The sequence below is a fragment of the Aquarana catesbeiana genome, linkage group LG01 (genome assembly GCF_042186555.1).
Source record: "Aquarana catesbeiana isolate 2022-GZ linkage group LG01, ASM4218655v1, whole genome shotgun sequence".
Classification (NCBI taxonomy): Eukaryota; Metazoa; Chordata; class Amphibia; order Anura; family Ranidae; genus Aquarana; species Aquarana catesbeiana.
Genome location: NC_133324.1, coordinates 45,144,940 through 45,160,247, shown reverse-complemented (window position 1 = coordinate 45,160,247; position 15,308 = coordinate 45,144,940). Strand labels below are relative to the sequence as shown.

General features: G+C 40.6%; 1 protein-coding gene across 1 annotated transcript in view; it reads right to left on the bottom strand.

The window, feature by feature from the left end:
* Positions 1 to 9,338, bottom strand: part of LOC141142588 (vomeronasal type-2 receptor 26-like) — a 171,695-nt gene extending 162,357 nt beyond the window's left edge. The window contains exon 1 of the mRNA XM_073629266.1: positions 9,121 to 9,338. Coding sequence (XP_073485367.1) covers positions 9,121 to 9,338 — 218 coding nt within the window. The remainder of the gene's footprint in view (positions 1 to 9,120) is intronic.
* Positions 9,339 to 15,308: the final 5,970 nt, after the last annotated feature.

Genomic DNA, 15,308 nt, shown 5'->3' with positions numbered 1-15,308 from the left:
ATCTTTTGTATATATACATATGGAAGGGGCAACACGGACATTACACTGATTATATTATACACATATATTCTTTCAGTATCTCATCATTTTTTTCATCTTTCAATTTGGCGCCATCTTGTCCCAATACTTTTGAACTCTGGGGTCAAGTTTTTAATTTTCTCCTTTTTTTCTTGTGTGCACAGTTCACCACAATATATTTTTTCACTATTCATTCACCATTCATTATATATTTCAACTTGGATGACATTTTTCCGTTGATGGGACACACTTCATTCAGCAGTTTCTAAAACACTGGTGTTTTTGAATTTTTTGGTTATTTCCAAATATATGGCTCTCTCTGGTTTAGACCGTACTATGTTTTGATATTGGTGTAGTTTTGACACATTTGGAGTCAGTCTGTATTTTATGACACCTTTACCGTTATTTAATATTAATATAGGAGGGCAGCGCCGTTTTCATTCTCAACCTACCCATCTATTATGTAATTAGACCCCTAGGGGTACTAATTAGAGATAGGCAGCAGCTCTCACACTGTCCTAAACGCGGATTCACTGATTTACATAGTGCATGCTTGGCCAATCATCAGCCAGCAATGCACTGTGATGACGCAGTGCATTATGGGCCATGACACGCCGCTCGAATTTGGCGCGAATGGCCCATAATGTTCGATCTTCATCGAACGATCGAACAGCCGATGTTCGAGTCAAACTCATGTTCCACTCGAACAGCCAGCCCATCCCTAACGCTGATGAGGCTACACTGATGGGCACTGATAGGCACTGATAGGCTGCATTGAAGGGCACTAATAAGGTGACACTGATGGGCACTGATAAGGTGGCACTGATGGGCACTAATAGGCGGCACTGATGAGGTGGCACTGGTGGGCACTGATAGGTGGCATTGGTGGGCACTGAGAGGTTGCACTGATAGGTGGCACTGAAAGCTGGCAGTGATGGGCACTGATGGGTGGCAGTGATGGGCACTGATGGGAGGCAGTGATGGGCACTGATTGGCACTGGTAGGGGACACTGATAGGCAACACTGCTAGGTGTCACTGATGAGGTACTGATTGGCACCACTGGTGGGCATTATTACGTAGCACTTGGAGGCATTGATAGGTGGCACTGAGTGCTGGCACTTATGTACTGGTGGGCACTGTGGGCACTGATTGGTGGGCACCGATTCATGGCACTGGCAGGTGGTACTGGTGGGCAGATATATGAGGCGGCTTTGCCTCTAACTCTTTGGGACCGATGTCCCTTCAACAGAAGCCGGTGATCGGCTATTTTTTCTCCTCAAGCTGTTAGCGTGAGAAAAAAAAAAAAGATTACCGATCTTCTGTTTACATCACGTGATCAGCTGATATTGGCTGACAGCTGATCACGTGGTAAGGGGTCAGGATCGATCATTGACTCAGGTGATCACAGCGTGCGCCCTTCAGGGGGGGCGTGGCCAGCGTGTAAAGGGGAGAAAGTCTATTGATGGCCTCCCGGCAAAGCAGATCCATGCCATGTTTATAAACAGGATTACGCTATGTGGATATTTTTATTCTTTCACATGATCCTGCTCATTTGAAGCCATGTTTACACAGTAAAGAACCCTAGCAGAGCTGTTGGATGTTTTTTTGAAGCAGCATTTAAAGATTATTACAAAAGGTGTTTACATTTTGGCCATCTGGTGAGTTTACCCCCAAAGGGGAGAGGCTTTATTACATGTGGTGGTATTTGAGGTGTGTGGTGCACGCGTGACAACATTTAGGATCACCGCAACAAGGCTCTCAAATCTTCAGAGGGATTATTTCATCACCTTATCTTTATATGTGTTTGAATTTTATTGCTTCATTCTTATGTGTTGAACTCATGTAAAAGCTTGTCTTAACTGGATTATTTGACATAAGCGCTGCTATGACATTCTAAGGACACAAAAATATGTGGGACTTTTTTTTTACATATGTTTTTTTTGACAGCAGCTGCTGACATAAATAAAGAAAGTTGCTTAGTATATGTCCTATTTAGGTGAAAACTAAAACTACATTCAGGTAACATCAATTCCTTAAAAGGATTTTGCTTTTGGCACGGAGCTGTGCTATTGGGCCTTTTATAGCATTCTTGTGGAATAAATGAAAATTAAAAATGCAATTTATGGTGGGGGTGGTTTGGTAAGGGTTAATAATGAGATAATAATCAGATGATATGAAGTAGAACAAGGTGGAGTGTAGAATAAAATAAAAGCAAAATGTAATCTAATCCAATACTAGGTCAAACCTTTTTGACCCCGTTATCTATTTGCCTGTGTCTACATACAGGGAGTGGTTGAACAGCATACCATCCTGTATGAGCGGCACTATGGTTGAGACTATAAAGGCTAGATCCAGTCACCAGTACTGTATATGCAGATTTAAGAATAATAATACACATCGATCAATGGAGTGGATGGGGCAGAATAGAATCAATGGAATCAATATAATAAAATAAATTCATCCTTAATTAGTCATCCCAAAATAATGGTCATTTATTTTTGTATGTTATTAACCATTTAACATATTGATACTTTATAAATGTAAAATAACTCTTTGGAATTGAGAAATATGTTTTATGAAACAGTATAACAATTTAAGAGTCCAATAGAGTGGGTGCTTTTTTTTTTTTAAAGGGACTGTTCTTTGATTCAGATACCTGTTCAGGTGAGAGGACAATAATTCCTTTTCCCTTATACTTTGTGTCTCTGTATATATGGTATTGTTACCATACAATCACCTCATTTTTGAAAGACCCACTTTATAATCCAAAAAACATTTTAGAAGTTGTAAAAACCACAGTATAAAAACACGTGGTGGTATTTTAGGTGTGTGGTGCACGCGTGACAACATTCAGGATCACCGCAACAAGACTCACAAATCTTCAGAGGGATTATTTCATCACCTTATCTTTATATGTGTTTGAATTTTTTTGCTTCGTTCTTATGTGTTGAAATCATGTAAAAGCTTGTCTTAGCTGGACTATTTGATATGAGCGTTGCTTTGACATTCTAAGGACACAAAAATATGTGGGACTTTTTATTGTCATTTTTTTATATATGTTTTGTGATGTGAACCTTGCTGCTGACCACCTTGTCCAACGAGGCCAAAACATTGCCTTCCACATGACGGTACAGAGCTGTAATGGCCTTACGTGAAAATAAATTATTTTTGGAACCTGCCACTGTGGTATAACACATTCTGCAAATTCATGAAAGGGGAAGAGTCTACCATATGAGAAGGCAGCAGTTGTAGTGCTAGCAATTTGGCCAAGCTAGCGTTTAGATGCTAAGCATGTGGATGACTGGGACAGTATTTTTTTTTTACTGTTTAGCAACTTGGGTAGCAAAATGTGCCTGGTGAAATCAACAGGTGGTGTACTGCTAGCAGATTGGGTGCAAGCACTTGTGGCACCCATTGCTATACCATCATTCCTCTCAGTGAAGGTTTTTGAGAAAACTTGAGGTATAGTAGAAGTAAAGATCCCAGATGAGGAGCAAAGAGAAGTCTGCATTTTTTATAATGTGGGTCTTTCAGGTGCTGTTGCCAACGGACTGCATGACAGGTCGTCATATGTCTTGTCAAGCATTTGGTGCCCAAGCGGTTGGTGTTCTGGCCACGCTTGATCCGCTTCAGACATACATTGCAAACAGAAACGCTGTGGTCTGCTGCACATGTGTTGAAAAAAGCCCAAACCAATGAACTTTTGGAAGTCAGCGGGGAGTCAGAAGCGCCCTGCACCTGTGGAGCTCTGTGGTGTGATGGAATAGGGTGGCTACCCTTAAGCCGGCCCCTGGAGGACATCCTGCCTCATTGGAGTTGTGCCTCCTCCTCACTTTCATGCTCTGTTCTCTCAGAAACCCACGTATAGTCAGTGACCTCATCCTCCCCTCCCTCCTCATCATTGGAGCAAACTTGGCCATATGCTGCAGCTGGGTGAACATGACTGCTAGTTTCTTGTCCTTCTGTGGCACCCCCTCTCTCTATGCTCACGTTACTCCCTGCCTCAACCTGGGAACCAATATCGAAGCATTCAAATTGCTGCTCATACTCCAGCAGCAAGTAACTGACACTATGATCCAATAATTCAGGTGACTCCTTCGTGCATGATGGTGGGCCTATGGAAGGAGTAGCTGTGGACAAGGAGCCGGTGGAATAGGCCGCTTTGGCAGCTGCGGTGGAAGGCAAACTACTATGAGCCTGGGTGACAGAGGATGAGGAGAATAAGAATGGCTTAGTTATCCACTCCACCAGCTCTTCTGCATGTTGTGGCTCAACAACACGGCCAGCAGTGGAAAAAAAAACGACAAACGTGCCCTGCCTGCAGAAGAATCACCATATCCGCGACCACCACTTTTTTCTGTAGACAAAGAGGCTGCTTTCCCTCTTTTGGTGGCCTGTGAGCATCTGCCTCTCCATATTGGCCTTTCGGACATGATGGGGATTTCTTTGGGGGATTTATTTTTTGCTTGGTGCACTATAAACCGTTTTATTAGTCTTTTTTTTTTGGGGGGGGGGGGTGGTTTATAACTCTTTAGTATAGAATGTGGGAAGGGAATATAGTGCTTGGGTGCAATACTTTTTTACTTGGTGCGCTATAAACCATTTTATTATAGTTTTTTTTTAATAAAGAAAATAAGGATGCAGCAATTGTGGAGAATTTAAATATTAAAATAAAATAAAAGTAAAAAAAAAATTAAGAAAGGCAAAAAAACAAACAAACAGTGGTTATATACAAAGAGAAAGATGGATTGGGCTTTGGACTTTTAAGGCACAATAATCACTATGTTGATATAATTAAAAATCTAATTTATTAGAGATTATTTAAAATGTATAGGTAAAAAAGAGAACAGATACAGAATTCAGCTCATAATAGGACGTGGCACTCGTAACATATATGTATCCGCATGACCACTATGTGCTGATACTTTAAGAAATTCAAAACAAACAGTGGTGATGCAGAAGGAAGACCACCTGCGACTCAAAAGAAGGAACAGCATTAATGGAGATTTTTTTTTTGCTCCTGCTGGAAAAAAAATTCAAAAAGCCCCCCTCAAAAAAAAAATAGGTAACCACTGCTGATGCAGAATAAGAAACACCTGAGACGCAGAAGGGGGAACAGCAATTATGCCCTAAATATCCCCTAAAAATCTAAGTATACAACTGCTGTGTTGACGCAGAAGGAATAACACATGTGACACAGAAGGGGGAGTACTAGTAATGCAGCAAAATAACCTGATACTGCAAAAAAAAATGATTAATGAAAAAAAAAATTAAAAATGGTATCAGTGGTGACACACGGACACTTCAGTAGCACCACAACACTGTTATTCACACTACACTGCACTGTATTATATACTCTGCACTGCACTATATACTCTGCACTGCACTGTAGTATGTACTCTGCACTGCACTGTAGTATATACTCTGCACTGTACGATGTACTCTGCACTGCACTGCACTATATGCTCTGCACTGTACTGTAGTATATACTGTGCACTGCACTCTATACTGTGCACTGCGTTATATACACTACACTGACTGCACTGTATTATATATTCTACACTGACTACACTCTCTTATATATTCTACACTGCCTACACACTCAATCCACTAACTAACCTGCCTAATCTCTCTCCACTACAACACATTACATACGGCCGCAGTGTAGGCAGCCTTATATAGTGTGGGGTGTGGACTTAGCCCCTGAGCCATGATGGCTTTAATAGTACATCGCGCTGTGATTGACCAAAGCATACAGTTCAGGTGCATTCTTTGGCCAATCAGAAGCTGTCAATGCACTGTGATCTCGTAGTGCATTATGGGGAGCTCCATAGCAGGCAAGTGCCCCATATGTTTGTTTGTTCTACGAACAGACAGCTGATGTTCAAGTCAAACTTACGTTCGACTCAAACATCAAGAACATCAGTAGTGAAGACCCAGCATGTGACTCCCCACTGTGGTTCCTAGGCTCTCCCACTCCTACCAGGAGCACAGGACCACCACAACTATCAGGGTGACTAGCGGTGTGAACAGAGGAGAGATAACTTATCTGATCTCTCCTCTATACAGCGAACCTGGAAGCACTTCTGGGTTTGTGACTGTCAAATAACAGCCGCTAATGGCAAGTGTAGGAGCTGATCAGGGAGTTTATGTCCTTTATCAGCTCTGGGAAAATAATAGACCCCTGATGTCTCCATAGAGAGAACCTGTCACTGCAGAATACTATCACATTGGGGGCTTAACAGTCCTTAAAGAAGGAAAATTCAAAGTGAAGTTAAAATTTAAAAAAATGGAAAAAATAAATAAGTAAAGCAAAAAGTAACAAATGACCGTTGATGCCCTTACACACATATGTAAAAATACGTATAGCTAGCATTGGAAGACATCACCAGTGTAACACATTTTGGAGGAGAGAAATAGTTTTACTTCCAATATTTATGGTTAACTCTAAAATTATGAGCTGGAAGGGCTTTTGAAAGCGTCACTTAAGGATGTTTGTTTTGTGGGTGCAGGCATTTTTTTTTAAATTTACAAGTTTGGTATCTATTTACTAGACACAATCTCACCTTTTATATTCAAAAATATATACTGTACATTATATTACTATCTTTGTGTGCACTAAAAGAAAATGTAAGTTTATTTTGTAGTGAAAATATTGGTTTGATACACAATTGCACAGATATGGTACAACATAAAGATTTACAATTATCTTTTTATTTTTATTCTACAGGTTCTCTGCTTTCAGAAATATACTGTATAATGTTTGGGGAGCTTAAAGTAATTTTCAGGCCTAAAATGTGCATTTTACCAGGAGTGCAATAACTGAAACTGCTCTGGCAGAGAAAGCATTCAAATCAAACTCCAAGCAAATAATGAAATACACAAGAAGAAAGGCATACATGAGAGCTGTTTTAACTGCCAAAGGATTTGTATGTTTGTCCATCCAGTTCTGATATTTATGCAGCTCTGCCACACAGCTCTGTCTAACAGTACAGAAGACCGGGTTTTTCTCTGCTGAAGTTCAGACACACTTGCAGGTCTTATCCCTCCCCCAGACTGTGTCTGATACCAAGTAAAATGTCAGCACTTACACATGTAATGATGTACTATTCAGTACAGAGCTGCATTCATTTGTGTCTTTTATATCTGTCTGGGGTTCAGATTTATAACCTTTAAAACATACATAAATCATAAACCACATGAAAACAATCTGAGTGGCCAATCCACAGCAGGACTTTAGTATATGAACCCTTCATTGTGCCCTGTGCTGGAGTTTGTTAAAAAAAGGGAAATGACAGCACAGATTGTATGTGTGATGCTATAAAGAATGGTAACAGAACAATTGGGATTAAAGCATAAGTGCACATTACACTTTCCGCAAAAACTTCCGCCTGAGTTTTTATGTCCCATCCAGAGCATTTATTTTATTTTTTGCACACATTTTAAAATCTGCATTTTTGGTTAAACAAAAGTCAGAGTATTCTGACAGTGAAGAGTTCCACTTCCAATACAATATCTCAAAAGGGAGGATCCCTCCATCTACCTAGATGAATGAAAAAAAAAAAAAAATCATCCAAGGACAGCTGTAAAGTGATCACTGATACAACTAGGGAGGCACCAATATCATTTTTTTTTACCGATACTTTTTTTTCAGTACTTGCCGATACCAATTACCGATACCTACCGCAACAGTTTTTTTTTTTTTTCACCTCAGCTGTCAGCAATGGTACAAAGCATTGAAAAGTTATTTTATAATAAATAAATGAAATATAATTAATTTATTATATAAATGTAATATAATTAAATAAATAGTTTTTTTGCGCTTTTTCATTGTGTAATGTGTAAATATTTGTTAATATATATATATATATATATATATATATATATATATATATATAAATATTCACTAACAAAGCAAGCAAAAAAGTTTTAATTGTTTATCATTTAAAAAAATAGACGTGAACAAAAAAAAAAAAAAAGCAGGAAAATAATAATTAAATGGAGGAGAATGGGGAGTTAATTAAGGCTGATTAGAGTAAATTTAGGGTTAATAAGGGGTTAAACAGAGGAATATTTGTTCATCCCTTTGATCTGCAGATGAAGAAACAGAAAGATACAAAAAGAAACAATGTTTCTTTTTATTTTAGTGTTTCAGGGGCTGAGACATGTTGTTAATAAACATTGCTGGCTGCTTTTTTTCTTTTTTTTTTGACACCTCCAATTACCAGACTTCTTTAACACTTCAGCTGTTGTAATGGAAATTTGTAAGTTCTGTATATAATTGTACTCTATTTTGTATGTATTGCACACTGACCTCACTGTGCACACGGCACTAATAATGTTTTCAGTACATGTTTACATTCTTGAGTCCTGATTAGAATTAGCCTGCATATGTAACCATAAACGAACAATTGTAATATTAATGTGATACCTACGTAATCATGTGTATAAAAACCTTTAATTGCGTCATAATAGAGCAGAACACTTATTTGGAAAGATGCTGAGCGCATCTTTTGTGTCTGTTCCCTACTGCAGTAGTTATTATTCATTTGGAACCACTAATCAATATGAGGATGCGAGTTGCCTATCATCAATTTAACCAAGTCACTGTCAGGGGAGACTCACTGACAGTTCAAAGAACCGAGCCTGAAAGTATTGGTTTCAGGTATTGGTGCATTTGCACGAGTACGATACTTGTGCAAATACTCAGTATCGGCACTGATACCAATACTAGTATCGGTGCAACCCTAGTTACAACAAATAAAAAATGACAGATCTCTCCATCCACACAAACAGAGCGGATGGAGGAATCCCTACACTTTTCAGCTTTAAAGAAAATCCTCTTCCAGCAACTTCTCCAACATCCTGACACCCTGACACTGTTATAGTTTGTCACTGTCACCCACCCCCTATCACTGTAGCCCACCCCCTGACACTTTCAGCTTGGCTTGCATGTAAATGAAGAGACATTTTATATTCATTATATACATTCTTATAATATTCCCATCACATGTATTTCTTACAATCATTTTGTAAAATCCGATTTGTTGTTCTTTGTCGCTTGATCACTTTTTTCTCTCCATATCAAGTAAGTTACATACCTGTATTTCTTTTCTTCAGGTAAATATAGATCTTCTTCTTTTGACCTCACAGTAAACACTCCTCCAATGATCAAATCTCCATCCTGAAAATATTGTAACTCATCAAACACATCAGTAAAATGAAGGGTACAGGCCGGACTCTGCATTCCTGATCTCCAGAGTGTCATACATTGCAGGATCACACAGAACTGGAAGATGTAGGTATATGATACACCCATAGCTCAGATCACTGGGTTCTTCTTTAACTAAAGCCTATAATTATCCACTGTGACACAGACCTCTGCAGCATGGGTATCACAATGACAATACAATGAGCTGGCTTCTCTCTCTCTTTTTATACAGTTTAGTATCATACATCTCTCATTGTTCTCATTATACTGACATCACTGTGTATCTACTTTTAGTTGTTTGTGCAGGTAGTTTATTTGTGAGTGGTTAAGTTTAGTCCTCTATTATTCATATTATTTTAACAACTCTAAACCAAGACACATAATTTCTTTAAAATAAACTCCTATTCAGCAAGGATCAAATATTATCATACAATTGAAATACACAGGTAGTACCATATTTTTTTTTTATAATGATTTCTGCTCACATTAACAATGCACATAACTGTTCTATATTGTTCTGACCCTGTAAAGTAAGCAAGGCCTGTAAAAGAAGACTGTCTCTACTTACCTTTTTTGTGGCCCTTACCTGCAAACATGTTTAAGTGTGTGAATACCTGCTTCTCCATGTCTTCTGTATTTACGCTCATGAAACAGTAATGGCTTTGCATTTTTCTTTTCCTACAGTAATTGTTCTACTTGGGCTTCCTCTGGAATGGTTGCAGTAGATCTACCAGAGTTTTCCCCTTGTATCAAGAAGGGGTGAAATATCCTTGAAACGTCCCACTATATTTCCTGCTGTTGCCAGCATTCCAACACTTCTCCTCCTAACCTTCATCACCCAACGCTTATCCTCCTAACCTTCAACACACCAATACTTCTCCTCCTAACCTTCAACATGCCAACACTTCTCCTCCTAACCTTCAGCACCCAAACATTCTTCCTCTTCATTATTACAGCTTTACCTCCTGCTGCCTTAGGGCATTCACATGCCATGGACATGGAATGGCCTTTTGTGCAAAATAATGGCACTGGCTTGAACTTCGGGTCAAAATAATGATGAATATATAATAAAAAAGCTGCGCTAAAAAAAAAGAGAAGTATGTCCAAAAGGTTATGACAATCCAATGAAAGCACTTAAAATCTTGCAAACACCCTGGTGTGCACACATACTGTAAACAAGGTGAAGTGCCCGACCACCTTAGCTGTAGATTAGGCTTACCAGACAACTAGCAACAAAAGCAGATGGCTTACAACCCAGCCAGGGCCTTTAAAATTTGCAGATGATCACAATAGGGATGGTGTTTAGATGGTTGACCTTTCTCACTCGCTCCGGCTAAGGTATCCATTCTCTTAGTATACAACCCAAAAGAGAAGAGAACTGGCCATAGTGTGATATATCCAAAGTAACTTTAATAAACCGTAGTATTGCACTTACAGTTAAGAAGTAGTAGAATCACATGTATAAAAAAAAATAATGATGGTTGGGTACCTGCTATTGTGTAATTATTGTGTAGTACAGGACACAGAAAAAGGGAGGAGGAGAATGTGTGCACTAGCAATCCAAAAAAATACTGATATGTATCCTTGCGCAAGAAGAAAACAAAGAATTAGTAGTCCCAAGTACTGGTTTTAATGTGTCCTAAAAAAAGAATTCCAAGTATAGCAGCTTGGACCAATGTAACAATGCACATACCATACTCATGGGATCCCTCTACAAGCTGAAGCACAGGACCTAAATGATAGTAGAGATCACTGTAGTAGCAGTGTCTATTACTGTGATCTCCACTCATTTCTAGTTCTTATGCTTAATGGTTTCCCAGCTGCATGCTGAACACAGGCGGTCAGCCACACAGCATCTCATTCAGGGAATGCTTTGCATTGCATTTGCATTCACAAAGCATTCTCTAATTGGATGAGGTGGGCAGGTGGGGCAGTGATATCACAAACTCCTGTGTTTATAATGCAGCAGGGCATCCACTTGGTACAAGACCCAGAAGCTAGTGGAGATCACTGTAGTAGGGTTGTCTACTAAAGTGATTTCCAGATTCTAGATTAATTCCACTGATATGGTATATGCATAGTTAGATTGGTCCAAGCTATGTAAAAAAATGCCATACCTTGGAGTCTTCTTTAAGGAAAAAGAAGATGAGTGCATTAGTATGTAAGGCAGGTGCAATGTGGCCTCCTGGCTGTAGATGGCATTGTGTCATGGCCACTGTACAGGAGGGAGGAATGGAGAACTTTGTCCCTCTGGAGCTTCTGTCAGTGTCATCAGGGGAGCAGCTGTCAGATTGGGCACTGGAACCCTGGGTGACCTCCGCGGCCATCTTTAGTGACACAAAATGACACACATTTTGTGAAGTGGGCATTGCAGGGATATAGCTCCTTTTTTTAGGGACAGTGTGATAGATATTAGTGTTGGGAGAACGGTCAAGCCCGAGCATGAGTTCAGGCTGAACATTGGGAAACAGCCAAATTTTCACAGTGCATTCTGCACCCTGATTGGGCAAAGCTTTCAGCTTTCAACGGGCTTCCCCACTGACAGCTGAATAATAAAAAAAATTTGCAAGGAAAAAAATTGCTCAAATCAACCCTCAGAATGGGAGGAGAAGATTAAAGCCCAATTAGCCCGATGGGAGAAAATGTTCTCCAAAGATGACTTTGATGTGGGCTGCGCCAGGACTGCCCAACATCGAATATGGCTAACTCAAGACAAGAAAGGGCCAGGCGGATCCTTTTGTGTGATCTGGAGGACCTTAGAGAACAGCTGAAGGTCCTGGTATGGATTTTTTTTATGCTCAAGCTTTCCCCACTAGGGATCAGCAAGCCAGTACTATAGCAAAAACTCTGGTGGAAAAGCTCCGCTTATTCACTACGGACTGCCCCAACGTCTACACTCAGACCAAGGTTGGGACATTGAGAACAAGTTAATCAGAAGATTGTGTGAACTCTTGAGTATAAAGAAATCCAGAACCACTCCTTACCATCTTCAAGGGGGTCCGCAACTTGAATGTTTCAACCGTACCCTGCTGAATATGTTGGGAACCCTTCCCTCGGAGAAGAAATAGCATTGGAGAGACTATATAGCTGCAGTAGTTTGTGCTTATAATAGCACCTCCAATGACTCTACTGGGTACTCCCCTTACAGATTATTGTTCAGGAGAGAGGCTCATTTACCAGCGGACCTGGCTTTTGGGACATCATTAGATCCTAATGGGGGTATGTTAACAGGCTTCAGAAGAGCCTAAAGATGGCCTACGAGAAAGCCAAGGAAGCCTCTACCACCAGAGAACAAAGGAACAAGAAAACCTAAGGCTGTTTGGGTACCTCCATCTCCTTGTCTAGAGACTTACCAGTCCCTTACTCTGAGGCCTAGGGCTGAGAAAAGCCTGCCAACCCATGCTTCCTAAAGAAGAGAGTGATGAGAAGGAACTAGCTCTTGATTGGTTATGGATTTCCCCTCTTGCAGACAACCCTGCCACTCAGGGGACAGATCCTCTGCCACCAGAGGTTGAATGCTGTATTTCCACCCAATGAGAGGAAACAAGAATGGAAAGATGGAACCTGTTGAAGTAATTGAACACGCACCAGAGCTTGAGCTGGAACATGAACCAGAGTTTGAACCAGAACGTGAATCAGAACCTGACTCAGAACCGCTGGACAATATCTACTCCAGATTGAGACAGAGAATATGCCCCCCAAAAAGATTAACGTATGATACCCTTGGGGAAAATTCTGATGAACTTATTTCTACCGCTCAGCGCCCTAGTCAAGCACTTGTCTCCTTTATTGAACCTTTATTAAAGAATGGCCTTGATCCGCCCCCTGACACTACTTGGTGGGCCACTAACTTGTTAATGGCCTGTCATAAACATGATATGCCTGATAATGTACATAAGTTTTTGTTAGACGATCCCTCTTTGGATCAGTTGTTGGCTGTTGCAACTTCTAGTTTGTCATATGATTAACTATACATTTCTTATATACAGTGAGGTGATCCTACATGTTATGCCCTGTCTTCGGGGACCAAAAACTTTCAAGTGGGGGGGAGGATGTAGCAATATGATTATAATTGCAATGAACTGCTGTTCCCTTCCGTATCTGTATATCATATTATCCCTCTAGTGCCCAGCATTATCAAACAGACATCATATTTGTGAGCCCAATTCAAGGGATTTTGGGATTGGTAGTTCCAACAGACGGCTCTTCCCCTGCATGACCATGCATCCAGACTATATATTCCAGGGATCTTTGCTACCACCAGGGAGATTGCTTAGCAGAATTATAAAAGAAACCAGAGACCCGCCTCGAGCTCTCTTTCTCCAGGGCCTCGTGTGTGAAGGACCTCTCCACGCATGGAGAGTGAGGTTGCGGCCTACCACGCGGTCCACAGCATTCCTACCTGATTGAGAAGGGATCCAGCACTGCCTGTTGTTTAAGGGATATCTGATCAGCACCATCTCGACAGTGCAGCTACCCATGCTTCGCGCTCCATAACAGGGGATCATCACAAGCGGATCTACAGCCAGAACTTCCATTCGGGAGTCGCTAGCTGAAAGGCGTTGAATCGGGCTGGTCGTTGGTGAGAGGGCCATCGTCCATCTTTGCAAACCTTTCCTCTGTTTCATTGGGACATTGTGCACAGACAGCTTTACTTTGGAAACACTTCACTGCACCTTCATTTGAACACTGTACATAATTCTCTTTAGCTACAGTCATCACAAGACATACTACCACTCTGTTACTACACCCTATTGGATACAATTAATGAGCTCCGACTGCCGGTGAAGACCATCAGATCTGCAACGGGGACACTCTGTCATTGCTACTGAAAGGGCCCTTACACCATCCATGTTTAGCTGCATCTTTTATTAGGATCAGAGGTTTAACAGGTCGGCCTGGGTTTCTCTTTCTAGAAGTATTGTCAGTATTGCTGTTTAACTTGCTTATCCTTTCAGGTATGTCCAAGTGGTATACTACTGTACATAGGTGTATATAATATTCTGTTGTTGCCTTCTGTCTCAACTGACATTTCTTAAGTAGTCATTCGGCTGAGTGTGTATTCGGCTGAGTGTTGAACCAATATTTTTTGTACAACCATAGCTTAACTGAAGTCCAGTAAACATTATTAGAATATAAACACATTGAGTGCTGTCTTATTACTTAAAGGTGTTCCAATGATGTCTGAACCCAGAGTGTCAGGTGGGTTGGTAGGTTCACAGGGTCATGGCGATGCAGATGAGCAGGTAAATCCAAGCAGTCCCCTAGGGGGCCGTGCTACACATGTATGCAGAAAATGAAGGATTATAGGATCCCAGATGACAGTAGTTTAACATGGGGGCTTTTACACTCCATTGCTGCCTGGGTGCCATGTAGGACCCTCCCAAACAAAAATTTTACACATATAAAATTTTTATTTTTTTTAAATTTTTTAAAATTTTTTTTAGACATATACAATTTTAAAGCATATGCTATAATTTGTAGAATTTGCACAAGCAACACATTTGTTCACTATAAGAGACATTCATTACTGTTACTCTATCATGCTCAGCTGGTGGGCAGAACAAGAGAAATGTATGCATGTAACAGAAAATTTTAAATTAGAGAATAAAAAAGGTGAGCAGATCCTAGAAGACAGCAGTTAGTAGATGAGCTATGTGATGAGGACTGTGATGAAAGGAGGGGGCCTGTGGTGTAAATTAGGGGACTTAAACGGAAAGAGGTTTGTGATGTAAAGCGGGCACTGTATTGTTAAGGGGTGCTGTATTGCCACTATTTGTCTTCAGGCCAGGTCCAGAGGCAGGTGGAGACCACGGATGAACAAATAGGTGGAGAGGTGCCACAAGAAAACTCCATCCCTGTTACCTCCACTGTATACATGGGCAGGGCAAAGGGGGTGGAGTCAGGGGCAGATCCAGGGGGGCAGGAAAATTAGGTTTTGCCTAGAGTGTCAAAAATCCTTGCACCAGCCCTGAATACAGCCTACAAGGAATGCCCACTCCGTCAGTCTGACATCCACTCATGAGGGCATGATATTGATATTTGCATAACTCCTTCCAAGATCCAGACCGCTGCTTA